Source organism: Pyrgilauda ruficollis, unplaced genomic scaffold (genome assembly GCF_017590135.1).
Source record: "Pyrgilauda ruficollis isolate IOZ18807 unplaced genomic scaffold, ASM1759013v1 scaffold130, whole genome shotgun sequence".
NCBI lineage: Eukaryota > Metazoa > Chordata > Aves > Passeriformes > Passeridae > Pyrgilauda > Pyrgilauda ruficollis.
The window spans coordinates 1240893-1256509 of NW_024511433.1; the positions used below are offsets into that span (position 1 = coordinate 1240893).

A 15617-nucleotide genomic window follows, 5' to 3' on the forward strand; every position below is an offset into this window, starting at 1 on the left:
AGGCAAGTTTGGGAGGGGGAAAGGGAGAAGCTTCAGGGGTAGCTTCTGTAGTAAGGTGTCAGAAGCTTCCCCAGTGTTAGATAGAGCCAGATCCATCTGGTTCCAAGATGGACACACTGCTGGCCAAGACTGAGCCTGTCAGCGATGCTGGCAGGACTTCTGGGATAACATAGCTGAGAAGGAGAAAATAATTTCTGCAGTAACTATCCAGATATTTCAGTGAAATTTTGAATGCCACTGCCACATTATAACACATTTTCAGCTATGGGATGTTTAAACAAATTTTACATGCTGCAGTGGAGTCCTTATGCCAGTGTGCAATGCCACAGTGAAGGTAAAGCAGAAGGAAAAGGCAGTCTCCAGCTGTACATTCCTCAGGGAGGCTTCCAACACATACAGTTCATGCTGCAGCATGAACTCCAGCCTTGCCAAGCAGCACTAATGGAACTAACAAATAGGAATGGCACAACCAATCCTTTAACTTCTCAAAAACTCATTTTAAGCATAAAAAGCAAGTTAGCAGGTTTTTGTGCCACAGTGAAAATGCAGAAATTAAGAAACATCTTTAAACTCTTTAAAGATTCTCAGATAAAAGTCATTATCCTGTGAATAACTCAAGCATCCACTGGCTGCATTCACAACAAGGCATATTTGCACAACAAATATATTTATTTAATGAATATGGAAATTAAAACACAACAGTTGGTATTTACTATGCATTTCTTACATGAGCTACTATAGATCATTTTTGAAAGATGTTTCTATTAAAGCTTGCTTGTGTTGCTGCTCAGAGTGTTCACTCAAAGAAATTTAACTCCTCAGGAAGCAGAGCAACATAGAGTGGAGTACCTGCTTCTTCACTAGAACTTTCACAGCCATCTGTAAAATTCTGGCTCTCTTTTGAAAAGCAGTTCAGGTTGCCTGAGAACTGCAGTCTGCTGCTATGTTAAACAACAGTGACTCTTCCCTCAATTCCATTTTAAAACAGCATTTATGACAGCTTCAGAAGTGATGTACATGAATCCTGTTTGGGGTTCAACCCTACTGCACCCTGGTTATCCTATAGGACAAAACTTATTAATACTTAAACATAAGCATTAAGAATATCATGCATTTTACATAGAATGCTTTGGTACTAACACGATTTCTTCATTGAATCATTGGCCAGCAAAGCACTTGCTTCCATCTTACTTGAATTATTCATGAGGCATGCTTCTGTAGAAATCATCAACTTAACTGGAAGAATCACTCAGCAGAATACCCCTGTCATATTTTATTTTTTCCCCTTTACTAAGTTCCATTGTTAATCAAAAGCACTGCATTTTTCCCCCAAGAAAGAAGTAGTGTATGAAGAATTTATTCATGATCATGGATTACCTGCCACACATCAGAAGCAGAACCTTAGACTGGAAGATGGATAACCTGCTGGGCAGAGGACAAAGTTCCTAAGAATTAGTGAAGAAATACAAATAGGTAGATATTAGTAACATTTTGATATAAATAATATTTGGTATAAGTAACTACTTGCCAGGCATCTACTTTTATGAAGTAGTAATTGTCTCAAACTAAAGGCACTAATATGACTGTAACTTTGGATGAACTTATAAAGGAAATGAAAATCACCTGTTGATATTGAATAGACACAATTTAGACAATTAATTCAGGAGGATGATATTTCATCATGAAAGGTGAAAACACATACAGTGTGCAACTAGCTTTCTTCTTCTGTTGTTGCTTCAGTAATTTTGGGGACAGAATATGCTCAGTATTTTACACGCAAAAAAAAAAAAAAAAAAACCACAACTAAAAAATCTGCTGACTGTAAAACTTGCAGTGAATTTAATCTGAATCTGAAGTTATACCCCAAAACTTCACAAAAGAAAAGTTCATATCTCCAAAAAGGGCAGCACAAGACATTTTTTAAAAAATCATTTGTTTCAACAGAATATAAAGATGAAGACTGAATCTAAAATGTTATGAAATTCTCTAAAATATTATGAAATTCACATTAAAATTTTTTCTGATTTCAAGGTGCTAGGAAGAGCAGATGCAAATTATGATTCAGAAACTCTCTTATTCTATAACTCATACAGCTCTCCACATCTAATTCAACTCCTTTAACAATTTGTCCTGTGCTTCTGAATTTTAGAACTACCTTTAAAAAAATAACCAGAAATACTCAATTCCCTCTCCTCAAACTTCATTATCACTTTGACTTAGTACCATCTTCTCATACACACATTATGAAAACAACAGCAATAATTTAGAGCAATTTATGTCTGAAGTCAACAATGATGACAGGTAAGTGAATGTTTCTTGCTTGATTATTAAGTACACTTACATTTCTCTTGATGTCTTTAAACACCTTAAAGAGTACATATCCTAAAGAAGAGGCTGCATCCATGCACAGATTCACTTTTAAAGCTGTGATATTCAGCATTACATTTTTGAGCTACACTATAGTCATGACCCTTTCCCCTGTCTTTGAAGTGATACACGCCTCTAGAGATAGAAAGACAGAACTGTTTTTCTATTCTCTGCAACAGAAAGGCTGTGATTTTCCATGCATCTTGAGAAGGGCATACAAGCAAGGATCTGTTAGGAGGTCCTAGGTAAAGTGTAAAATCTGGCCCTTAAAAGTTTGCTTTCATATTTTTTCTGTTATTATCAGAAAATACTGACATTTTATTTTTTCCATTTTGGATAAATCAGTAAACAGTAACTGCAACAGAAACTGATGTTCACCTTTCTCATATCAAAAGCACATAATGCCCCAACAGTACCAGAACAGCTCTGCAAAATATCTTCTGTGATCCCACAGTGACAACAGGGTCAAAAGGAAACACGACTGCTGTCTGAACAGGCAGGGAGGATTTAGTTCTGCAGGCTGAGATGTAGGTTCAGCTTGCTGGGCTAAAGAAACTCTCACTGATCACAGGGAGGTAAGTGCTCCCCAGAGGGGAGAACTGTTGTCTGTCTGGCAGGACGCAGGTGAACGAAGCCAAGAGAATGATAATCTCACAACAATTTCAAAATAAATGGAGTACATATTCTATCTACTACCAATTCCTGCTCAAAGAACTGAGAGAAAATGTCTTTGGATAAGGCAAAGGTCACAGACCACAACTGTTCGGTTTTGGCAAATACCTGACTACTAGCACCTTTCATTAACTAATCCATTACTGATACATTTCAGAATGAAACAGAATGACCAGTAAGATTCCAGTTATGTATAGCTCTATTAAACTCTCATGAAAAAAACATCAAAAAAGCAAACCAGGCACTACTGTATGGAATTTCATTTGCTGTGAAAAAGAAAATCCACATAATCTTTCTAGGGAAAATTATATGAATGAACTTTTCATCTAAACCTAGTATTTCCCACAATACTGACTCCATACTTGGTACACACCAGCACATCTAGCAGTGACTGAAGACATCCTATCTAATCCCTGAAAAAAATAAGGAACTTGATTTTGTATGAACTTAAAATCCCTTAGAGGACTACTTCAAGTATAATGAAGCACCATAAGCTGAAACATTAATATAGAACAGTATAATTTTTTCCTCATTACCTTCTGCTGGTAATTATGGAAAAAATTCAAACGTAATGTACGTGACCTCCATTCTGCAAATGCTTAATCACGACAAGTATATGACCCATTTCTCAGTACATCCATCTTAAAATATCTTTAAAAAGAACGTATCAAAATCCCACTAGAAATTTATTTTTACTTTTATCTATCCATTTTATATACATATATATATATATATATATGAGTCAATAAAAGGAAAACAAGCAACTAGAAGCAAGATGTTTTGTTTCATAGAAATTTAATTTTCCTTTAAAAATGTATTTTAAAATGGTGAAAAACTTCTAACAATAAAATGCATTTTGTAAATACATTATCTGTATTTCCATTCATGTATATAAGGAGCAAATGGTTTATACATTATTAATTTGCAAAATATTTTTGTAGTTCTCTTCCACTAACACATGAAGTTGGTATGTCTTCATGTGCTTTAAGTAATTTGTATATACTCTTTAACATCTCTCTTTACTGAGAGCAAATCTTAGCATTCAAGTCCAAAAGAATCTTTCAGTTACAGCTACAGAGGCTCTCTGTTACTGCTTCCATGGTTCCCATAGGCAGAGCAAATCTTCTGCTGCTTAGTGACAGATGTACCTTCTCACACACAAAAGTAGTTAGCATTATTTTAGGCAATTCAATGGGATTCAAAGAAATATTTAGTAAATGATAAACCACTAAACCAATGCAGCTCACCTAAGATATACTTCATAAACAGGACAATCCCGGTATTACGTGGAACACCAAGCCACAGTGACAAGTACCAAGTTTTATAGCAGACATACCCTAACAACAGAAACAACTTTTACCTAAACCTCTGTATGTGTTTTGGTTGTGGTAGAGTTAATTTCCTTCCACAGTGACTAATATGGGCCCATGTCTTGGATTTGTGCTGGACACAGGGTTGATAACACAGAGATGTTTTGTTATTGCTGAGCAGGGCTTACACAGAGCCAACGCCTTTTCTGCTGTTTGTGCTGCCACACTGGCGAGGAAGTTGGGGGTGCATGGGAGGCTGGGAGGAGACACAGGCTCTCAGCACAGGTGACCCCAACCGGGCAAAGGGATATTCCAGGCTGCATGGCATCCTGCTTGACACATAAAGCTAGTGGAAGAAGGAAGAGAGGGATGTTCAAACTGATGGCATTTGTATTCCCAAGTCTGTTACATGTCATAGCGCCCTACTCTCCTGGAGATGGCTGAACACCTGCCTTCCCATGGGAAGCAGTGAATTAGCTCTTTATTTTGCTTTGCTGTTGTGCACAACTTTTGCTTTCCCTATTTACCTGTCTCTACCTAAATCCATGAGTTTTCTTACTTTTACTCTTCCAGTTCTCTTCCCAATCCTGCTGGTGGGGTAGCAAACAAGTGGCTGCCTGGGGCTTGGCTGCTGGCTCGGGTTGAACCACAATAGTTTCTCATCCTTCTTAAAACACATACTCTTCTCTCCTCTATTTTTGTCTGTTATCTGTACCTATGAGACAAAAGCAGCAGCTCTCAGGGCTGGGAGTCTGGAATGATTGTGAATTGGAACACAAGGAACAAATCCTGTAACCAAAGCAATAATTAAGTCCCTGAAGTGTACATTTTGTAGAAGGGAGATAAGAAATGGCTGCACAAGAATAGAAACAGTTCTGTTATTTTGGTTTTCCTTTTTTTCTTTTCTTTTCCTGTTTTTTTTTGTCTTTTTTTTTTTTTTTTTTTCAGTGAATTAGCTCTTTATTTTGCTTTGCTGTTGTGCACAACTTTTGCTTTCCCTATTTACCTGTCTCTACCTAAATCCATGAGTTTTCTTACTTTTACTCTTCCAGTTCTCTTCCCAATCTTATAGCAATTTGGGATAGAAGAAACTGTGGGTGAGAAATAGAATGGTTACCTCATTGCACCTACTAGGGCACAATAGGTGGAGACGCGGCACTTGGGTGGCGTTTCAGTGTGGGAAGGTATGCATATTTGTGTGGTACCAAACAGGAGTCAGTCACCACTGCAGAAAGAGAGAGGAGGGCTCTGAAACTGAAATGCTTGAGAAATTGCCACAGCAATTTAGTCTTCATGCAGGTTTCACTGGACAACAAAGGAATCCTTTTTCTTCAAATAACATACACAAAGCCGCATCTCTTCATTAACTGATTGTGTGGCATTAAAAAGACAGAAAAAAAGGACTAGGATTTGTAATATCAGCACATGTGAACAAACTCAGTTCTGTAGAGATGCAGTGGAACATACCACAGTAAATTAGATATTTTATTGCTTTGAGGCACAAACACATATATAATTTATGTGCATTCATGTATATAGACATAAAACACAGAAACATCAAGAGAAAAGCATGAACTACTATCTCTTTTTAAAAGTCCAGTTTTTAATTAAAGTTCAAAACAAGCAGGGAAGTTGTAGAAAATAGTGCAGCATAAGCAATTTTTTATCTAATGTAGCAGTTGAGAAGAAAACCCTTAGTCTTAAAATAATTTTTGCCTCTTTTGAAGTCACATGAAAAGTTTCCTTTTCATCTCAAGAAAAACTAAGAGTAATTTATTGGCAGAATGGGGTTATGAGGCAACAAAAGTACAATGTTGAAGAAAAATACATTTATGTTTGTCCTGAGTGTCTCTTTAATAAGAAAGCATTCTAAACAAAACAGGAGGTGTGGTTTGTGTTCTTATTTTAAAACATTTCCATCCTCATATTTTTTCATAGACTTACTCATATGGACTATGAAAATACGGTGAATTAACAGTGTTCACCTTTGAAAAATATTTGCATGTGTTCTAAAGCCCCCTATCCATGCCACCAGTTTCCCAACACACGAGATTGCGGCACATAGAAAGCAGATTTCATTTTGGTAGCAATATTTGGAAGTACAAAGTGGACAAGGACAAAGGACCAAACATGAGAAGCAAACACATTCCTTCCTTTTTAATCAATATCTTGTTAGACTGGTGGGTTTCAGTCATTAATCTTTTGGTAAGGGAAAAATGAAATGGATTTACCATTACGCAAAGTAAAGTTGCAAATTAAATTCAGTCCAATGAAATTGCTTACAAAGAGTGCTCACACACAGCTTCTGTCAAGAGAGTTTGGACTTCAGAGTATTAATTTCTTTGAGGTAATGTATTTATTGCCAAATTCTGAATCCAAAAGAATCCAATGAAAACAAACTTTCTAAATTCTTCCTCTTGCACTGTGCATATTTTTAAAATCATGCAAGTTCCACCTAAAAAGTACTGTATTTTGTGTTTAATAGCTTCAAACAAATCTGAAACTGAACTTCATGTGACTGCTGTGCTGCACCTAAATGTTCATTACATTATAGCTGAGCTGGGACATACAAAAAACCGCAAAAAAATAAAATGCCTGGAGTTTGCAGTTGTGATGCATTATTTTTAATTTCATCAGTAACTGTTGCATATTGACTGATCTTGTATTGTACAACAGAGGAAATTAGCAATTAAGGGTTTCCATGCATCCAGCATGAGGTCCTACAAAATCCTGTTATCCACAGGAGCAAAATTAAAAGAAGAATCAACAAAGCTAAAAACTGCTTTTTGTAGGCTGTGCAGAATTTGTCCATTGCTGAAAAACATGAAAACTCAGATTCCATGTAGAAGAGTATTTAATGTAGGATTATAACTCAATTAAGGCAACTATTTCTCTGATCCTGTAATTCTAAGGCATTTTTCAGATGGCTATGAATCCCAGGCTGTAGTAAGAATTTCCTTCTGTCCTCTATAATATAAACGCACATATTATGTAAAGACACATTTAATCTTCTGCCTAGGAAAACAAACTTCAAATGTAGGTCAAAAGACACACTGCTGCTTGAGATAAATTTAAAATAAGGTAAATTAAATTAACGTATACAACATTAAATGTGAACATCATTCATATATGTAAATATGACATTAAGAATAAAGCTTAATTGATACCCATGTTTCCTCAAGGAATTATTGACCATGTCCCAGGGCACAGGAAAGGAAGATTACCAGTCCAGCAGGTAACTGGACACAGCACCACATACAAGGCTGCGCACAAAAATTGCTCAAGACTGCAACTTCAGACTCCAAGTTAGCCTGGAGATTGGTGTGCTACAGGAATAAACATGCCCTTTCTCTGTTCCAATGTGAACAAAAGTGCATCTATGCTATCATTAATCATATGAGACTGGTTTGCTTCAGATTTGTCAAAACTAATTCAGCTTTGCTGAATTTAGTGACAGATATGGGATATATCTGGACTGGGAGAAGAGGAAAAGGTTATATAAGCTTTGCTCGCATAGCCAGACAAATCATATTGTTTATCCATGCCTAAACAAAAGGTCACTATTAGCTCAGGGTTAACTAAAACTTCTTAGCTAATCTCTGACCTAATTTTGACCTCTCTTATTAATTGCAGAAAAGCTTTCAGTAAAATATCGGTTAGTTGGGCTTACACATCCCCTTACCCCACCCCCACCGCACTTCTATAGTTTCTTGTCTTACAGATCATAAATTAAAGACAAAATATCTTTTCTAAGACTAATTAGTACCCAATTAGCTCCATGTTGTTACCTAGAGGGGAACTAACAGTAAAGACAAACATTAAGCATTTTAATCTCTTAAACGCAGGAGGCATTTTATGTAGAAGAAAGGACTATCAGAACCTTTACTTCACTTTACTTTTCCCTCCAGATCATAAAATATTATTTCAGAAAGTCTCTAAAAATACCCAATTCTTCTGCTTCTAGCAATTCCCATTAGAAAGAAGTACATTTATATCACTGTTAGAAGTGAAAAACTAAACACATGAAGCCTAGAGAATCTATAATTATGTTAGTTGGTTGTATCCAAACATAATCATTTGCTATTGCATCATACTTCTTACACAGCAGTTTACACTGGGCTTGTTTAATTACTTTAGTAGCATAATCATTGTATGTCAGAGTATGGGTATGAAGTATTTATATCCACAACATCTCCCCATTTGTGGAAGACTAATTTTTGCTCAAGTAAAAGCAATGCACCTGAGTTATAATTCCAAAAATCACTATTTCTACTTTTCTTTTTGTAAGTCAGAATTGTTTAGTTTCTTGTAAAAACTTATGCAGACTTAATTTAAAAATTTAAACATGACTGCATTGTAAAACATATGTAAATTTACAAAAAGGAGCTCTAATTATAGAAGAAATAAAAATCTCAAAGTTAGAAAGAACTGTCCAAATAACATGTCTTATGTCCATCTGAACTAAAGAATATCAGGAATTATGGTTTGAAAGTCTACTGTAGTCAGATACTGAAGCTAAAAAGCTCAGTAGTAATTCAAAATAATTCTAACCACTGAAGCCTTACCATTCCATCACATCCATTTTCATATTTCTTGTCTTTTTGTACTGGTAAAAGCCTCTCCAAAATAAATTCATCCAGTCATACTGAGGATCATATCTGACACCCAAGCGATAACGTAAGTCTAAATTATGCTCGGTTTTCTTCCCCTTCTCTACAGGAAATGAGAATGCTCCTCCATCATCTGAACAGAGGCACCTGACTTACTGCATAAATGAAAAAGCTTGTCCATTACTGTTTGTCACACTGGTAGATAAAATCTTGCCTAAGAAGGGCCTAAAAGTTGTTTTATTAGAGTACAGTCAACTGTTTGGATCAAATCCAGATTAATATTCATTTGCTAGCTGCAAATAAATCCCACTGTACAGTCAGTACAGTTTTCTTATATTTTAACATTATTCAGCAGAAGCTCCATTCTTCTGAGTTTGCGTTTATTCTTTGGCATGGGCTTGTCATATAAGCCATTTTTGAGAAGATGTTCCTTGCTGTGATGGATCTGGGCACCATGCTGAAGTTGGAAAGAGCACAAAGCTTGAAGCGGATGGAGTATAGTCTGCAGAAACATAAAGGGGTGGGGGACAAAAGAACCCCAAGCTTTTAGTAAGGTATTTTAGAGACATCAATTATTACCAGTTTTTTATTAAATAACTACTTTAAAATGCTAATAAAATACAATTTGGATGATAAATGCTGTTAAAATATACCCTTTGGAGACACAAAAGGCAGACCTGAATAGAAGATGTACTGAAAAGAACCATAGAGCAGTCATACACCACCTGCATGGTGCCATCCCTCACTCCTTCCCTTGGAACCACTCAATCTTGACTTCAGCCCCAGCCACATTACTGTAAGTTATGGCTTTGACTTGACCTCAGCAATGGACTACAATCAATTACTGTGGCTCAGTCAACAAGCTGCAATAAAATAAGTCACAATAACTAAGCTGTTTGTGCTTGCACAAAAATCCCTTGAGGCAGGATTTGAGGAAGAGAGGAGAGACTTATAATCAAGGCAGCTGGACTGCAATCCTGGAGACACAACTGTGTCCATGCTTCTGCCCAGAGGTATTGTGTAAGATTAATGAAGCCACACAAACCAAATTTATCTCAAGTGGTTCCTAATTGTAGACTCTTCATTTTCTGGTTGCCTGGCTAAGTCAGGGGAGCCCCATGTGCAGATGTAAAGGTGTAAAGCAATTGCATGTGTAACTGCAGTCAGCAGGAGCTGAGATTCTATTGAGAAAAATATAACTCTTAAGAGCATACAGGAAAATCAAGTGACATACTGGGTATCAAACCAAGTGCACATTTTTACATTCCATGGCTCTCAACTTCAGTTCACTGTCTCATATGCTGGGAATAGGACTCAGTTCAGAGATGGTATAAAAAATGCATGAATGTAGCTCTTGGCTACTGCAATGCTTAGAGAAAACAGAAATTTTGTCTTTGAAAAGTAGGCTGGGCCAATTCTCAGGGTGAATCAGAATATAAGACTGGTAACTATAGATGTTAACTACGCATTCACTGTAAGACAGAAGTCCTAGTGAAGGAAAAATATGTTGTCCTAGCACAACAAAGGAAAAGGTAAATACAGAACCCCGCATATATACACAAGTTTCTTGGAAACCATTTTTACTTGGAGTTCCAATTTCTGAGCCTTATTTTCTTGTGTGTCCACACACTTTGTCCAAATCTGGGTTTTATATCCAATTCATTTAATATTAAGGTGAGTCTAGTGTCACAGAGGCAGACACAGAAGTGGCATACTATATATTATGCCAGCTACAGGAGCAATTTTTGACCTGGGCACCTTTTTTAGTAGGCAGATGTTGAGTATGAAAATATTAGCTAGCTGATGGAGAGCAGCATGAGCACTCCAGGGTGAAGACTAGCATGTAGGGGGTACATGGATGGGCTGTAAATCTCTTTTCACAGATCATTCACTACTAAATTCTGGGCACACAATTGAATTGCAGACTTGGCTCTGTGGTGTAGAAGTACTTGTAGGTGTTTTTCAGAGGGCTTATTAAATTGATATTACTAATGTCAGCAACAAAAAGATTAAGAAGGACATTTTCTTAATGACCTCTTCCATCACAGACTAGTGGGATCACAATTTGCAAGGAAAGGCTAATGTCCAATTAGTATTCTCTGACCTAGGATAAACTTAAACTCAAGAACTATTAAGTCCCAAATTCCTCCAGTGACATGTAACAGTTGCAAGCTGGCTGGTAGGCAGATGTAATCCAGTGGGTTACATTCCATGGCTGAGGAGTGCAGGAGATCAGAGGACCTGGCTTTAAAAAACATTTAATCTTCAAGATAGCTGTGAGGGGGTATTCAGATTATCTCTGCTGTCTAGTTTTTGGAGAAAACAATTTACTTCTTTCCATGCAGTAACATACCTTATCTTCTATTACATAATTAATTAGTTTTTTCAGAGTTAAAGGTCAGTTTGTTGTGTTTGCTTTTGGAGCACAACATGAAAGAGTCACAGTAATTTGAACACTCTACAGTTAATAAACAGAAAATGGTATCCATTGCTGCATTCTTGTTTTAGTTCACTATGCCACAAAACTATTACAAATGTCATTAAGACTTTAACTGTCAAGTTTTACATTAATAGCTAAGTATCTTCACTGCCCCTCTGCCATTCATAAAAGAAAAACTCAGGTATTTAAGTTTACATACCTCTTGTATACTCTTATTTTTTTCCATGATGGAAAGAGCAACAGCTGCACATTCAAGAGTAGACAGACAGGTGTTTGTTGGTTGCGTACGAATTACATATTGACTTGAAATACTGGGTTTTAACTGCACCTGAAAAATAGCAAACTCTAGTAAAATAAACAGGCCAGGATAACCCATGAGATACCTGTTCTCTACACCAAGCAAAACACATCCCCTTTCCCTCTGTGTTCACTCGTCTTCTTTTCTTTTTGCTGTTTAGTCTCCTAGTAGCCAATGCCATGCAACTGTTCAGTGTAATACACATGAGCCACCATCACAAACAAAAACTGCACATTTGTTACTGTATGAATGTGCAAAGGAAATAAAATTTTTTGTTAGAGAAAGACTAAGTGAAATTTTAGCAACTGATTTCAGTTGCCATAGACATGCTATAACAAAAACAGATTTATTCACTGATGCTTTTTTAAATTACTCTAAACACACACAAACATTCAAGCTACAATGGCCATATAGTCATGAACACTTTATATCTTGGCAAAATATTTTTTGTCGAAGTTATATCTTGGCAAATTATTATTTGTCAAAATATTATTTGTCAAAGAATCTCAGACTTCTAGAAACTGTATTTATTCACACAATGAATTAGGTTTATTAGATTGATTAAAACTATTTGTTTAACAAAATCATGTCTGAAAATAATTTACTGGCTCTGCCTGAAGTGATAAACACTTTACACTATCTTGCAAATTAAAGGATGTTAAGAAAAGGAAATTTAATTCAACCAAAAGCTCCAAAAGCTTTTACCAGGTTTTTAAACAGTGGTTGAAACAACACAGAATTTACACTACTTGACTCTGTGTGAAAATTCAGATATTATTCTTTTATGCCTAAGATTTCCATCTCCACATATATGTAAAATGCAATTTGCACTTTTCAGAATGCAAACCAAATAATGTTTTAGCAACATTGTCAGTATTCTTAACTAAAAATTCTCAGTTCTTTTTCCAACAATATTGTAGTGCAATACAAAAAACCCAGACACATCCTTATAAAAGAGTATGTTAATTTTCTTTTTTTTAAACTCAGCCCATCAATTGTCTTTTATTTTTCTTCTTCTCGAAAAAATGAGTGATCCCCATGCCCATAATATTGTTACCATTTTGCATGCCAGAAGTCTTTCACTATTCCTCACTTTATTCAATACTTTCCTCCTTCACTTTTCTCATTTTTCCTTTTATTTGAAATATTTCATTTTTCTTCATCTCTCTTACAAGTAATTACCCATTCCTTAAAGTTCAAGGTATCCCATTTATAAAAGGAAAACTCCAGACTGCTGAAGAGACATAAATAAGTAAGATGAAATTCCACTGCCTTACTTATCCCAATTTAAAAGAAATTAAAAATAGTAAAATAAAAAAAAAAAAAAATTAAAAAAAAAAAAAAAAGGAAACAAGAAAAGAGCAAAAGGCATTCTGGAAAAGACAAGCAAGTTAGCTAAAAAAGTCAATTTACTGAAATATAGGAAAATTCAGAAAAATTAAGCCTTTCTAACCTACCTTCATCCATTTGGTATGGAAAACCCAGAAGACCATAAAATTACTTAGGAGGGAAAAAAATGTAGAATTTAGATATCAGTGTAGGTAATGAAAAGAAAAAGAAGATAGTATTTTCATTTGTTACTCCTCAAGGATTTCTTTGGTTTTATGCCTTCTGTCTGTGACCATGTAGAGATCTTCACCACAACAGAGTAGGAAGCCTAGTTACTTGTAGTACACAGAAAACTATGTTGGAAGAAGTGGTCCCTACTTAGAAACTTCTACCTAGGTATCAAAAAGCAGGGTGAACTCAGTCCATCCCTCCTCCAACACATCCTGAGCAGAAAAGCAGACAATATTCACACTTTTTCTCAACAGCTGACAGCTACATTGTTCATGGAGTAACTCTCCAGAGGCTAAAACCACCTGATGGAGCACCTGCAGGCCCACTGGCTGCCCCCTCCTTGGACAGCACCTTGAGGCTTTTTTTCCTAGGAGTTAGGAATAGTTCTGCCTGCTGGTTTCTATACTTCATTCCTTGGGTCTCATGCTGAAAAAGTCAACATTCCAGAGAAAGAAAACCTATCAATGACTGCAAGACACTTCTATAATGAAAAGGGGCCTGCACACTGCCACACAACCATGGAGCCAAAACTTAACTGCAGCTCTCAAACAACTGACAAGGCACAAAAGAGCAACTTTCTAGTACTAACAGCAACAGCAGCAGCAACTAAGTTTCTTCTTTCATGAGAAGAAAGAAAAAGAATGGAAACAAGTGTCCCCATCCACTTTTTCTGAAAAATTACATATTCCCTAAAATAAGATTAAAATACCATAGACAGTGTTGGAGACCAGAGGAAGAATACTTGATCAAGACAACTGCCAGCTACAGTTTGTCTCTTAGGCTTCTTTCAGCATGATTTTATCCTACTGTTTAAAACAGGCACAATCTAAATAAATGATCCCTAGTCACCTGAAATACAGTCAGGGTAGTCTTTGTCTACTGCAAATTGGACAGACTCACCAAAGCTCCCATCTGAAACTAGATACATTTACTGAACCAAAAAAACAAATACTCCAATTACCCAGAGCATAAACTGAATGGTAAAACAAAGCAGAAACAATACAGAAACCAAAACAAATTAGTACAGCTACTAAATATTTCAGACACAGGAAGACATTTTCTTGGAAAAAAAATGCCTAGACATATGAAATATTTACTTGCCCTCAGACTTGATTGAGTAGGAAGATGGCTAATTTCATTTTTGACCAAGAGGTCTAAACTTGCATTGCCTTTTGTGCAGTTAATAGCTTCAGACACCACATTGCAACAATCTCATCCATGTTCCTGCATTACCTATGTGCATAAATACTTTATCTGTCACCTCTGTATCTCAAATCCAGCTGAACAAAATTTGTTCAAATTTACAGAAATATTCAGTTAATTTAAATACAGTTAATTTAAATTAACAGAAATACAGTTAATTTAAACAAAATCACACTGTCTACCTCTTACACCAGATTTCAAAATCTCAGTTCAAAATGAGTATATACAAATACTCCGTTTAAGTACATTTCAAAATAAAAATTATGATATTTTAGAAACGCTTCTCCATAAAATGATAGACACCACAATACAACAACTTGTTTGTTTTTGCTTCAAAGTAATTTGAAAATCATATGCATACTATGGAATAATATCAGTTTCTAACAAAATACAGAAATAACAAGTTGAAAAAAGACCAGCCAGTTTAATATTGCTCACCAAAATAACAAGAAAGAAGATAAAAACTATCTCAATCATCTCAAACCAGAGAGGAATTTAAATAATCTGAATGCAATTACTCACTGGAATTCAGCCAAGACACTGAAATTAGTGTACCTATTCTCTCTAAGTGCGAAGGAGTTTGGGGACTTAATTTTCAAGCCATCAGAAGTAGGAAGCAACACATAAAATAAAGTTTCATTTCTATCTGTAACTCAAGACTCCTGCTTCCAAAAACCTGAATTTCAGACTGAATTTTCAGCCTTAATTCTCACATACTGTTAGACTAACTTAACACTGGCTTATCTGCCAATGCACCATTCCCTTAGCAAATGCTACAGCCTTTGAGCATTGACAAAGGATTTGAACCACAGTAAAAATTGTGACCCTTCAGTGTTTCTTGGGGCAGCGTTTTTCTTCCTGAGCCTTCCTTGGACATGTTCCAGGCAACTGAAGACCCAGCTGATCTTGTTCAGCTGTTCAAAACTGATGGGAGGAAAAGTGTTGCCTTGATGGGGTCACAGACCTGCTGTTTGAAATTTTAAAAATTTAAGTCAGTAAAGACAGGAAACTGATTTCTGCTTTTATTTTAAATAATAGTACTGAAGGTCTAGCAGAAAGCTCTAAGTCCTCTCCTTAATATCAGTATCTTTCTATCTTTTCTATGTTAATTTCTTCATCACTACTCTTACCAGCTTTATTCTCACCAGCTTTACTCT

General features: G+C 36.0%; 1 protein-coding gene across 1 annotated transcript in view; it reads right to left on the reverse strand.

Moving 5' to 3' along the window:
* Positions 1 to 5932: 5932 nt before the first annotated feature.
* The window catches only part of DTWD2 (DTW domain containing 2), a 55798-nt gene continuing 46113 nt past the window's right edge, over positions 5933 to 15617 (reverse strand). Inside the window, exons 6-7 of the mRNA XM_041459106.1 lie at positions 11599 to 11727; positions 5933 to 9461 (exon numbers count right to left, since the gene is read on the reverse strand). Coding sequence (XP_041315040.1) covers positions 9291 to 9461; positions 11599 to 11727 — 300 coding nt within the window. The 3' untranslated portion in view covers positions 5933 to 9290. The remainder of the gene's footprint in view (positions 9462 to 11598; positions 11728 to 15617) is intronic.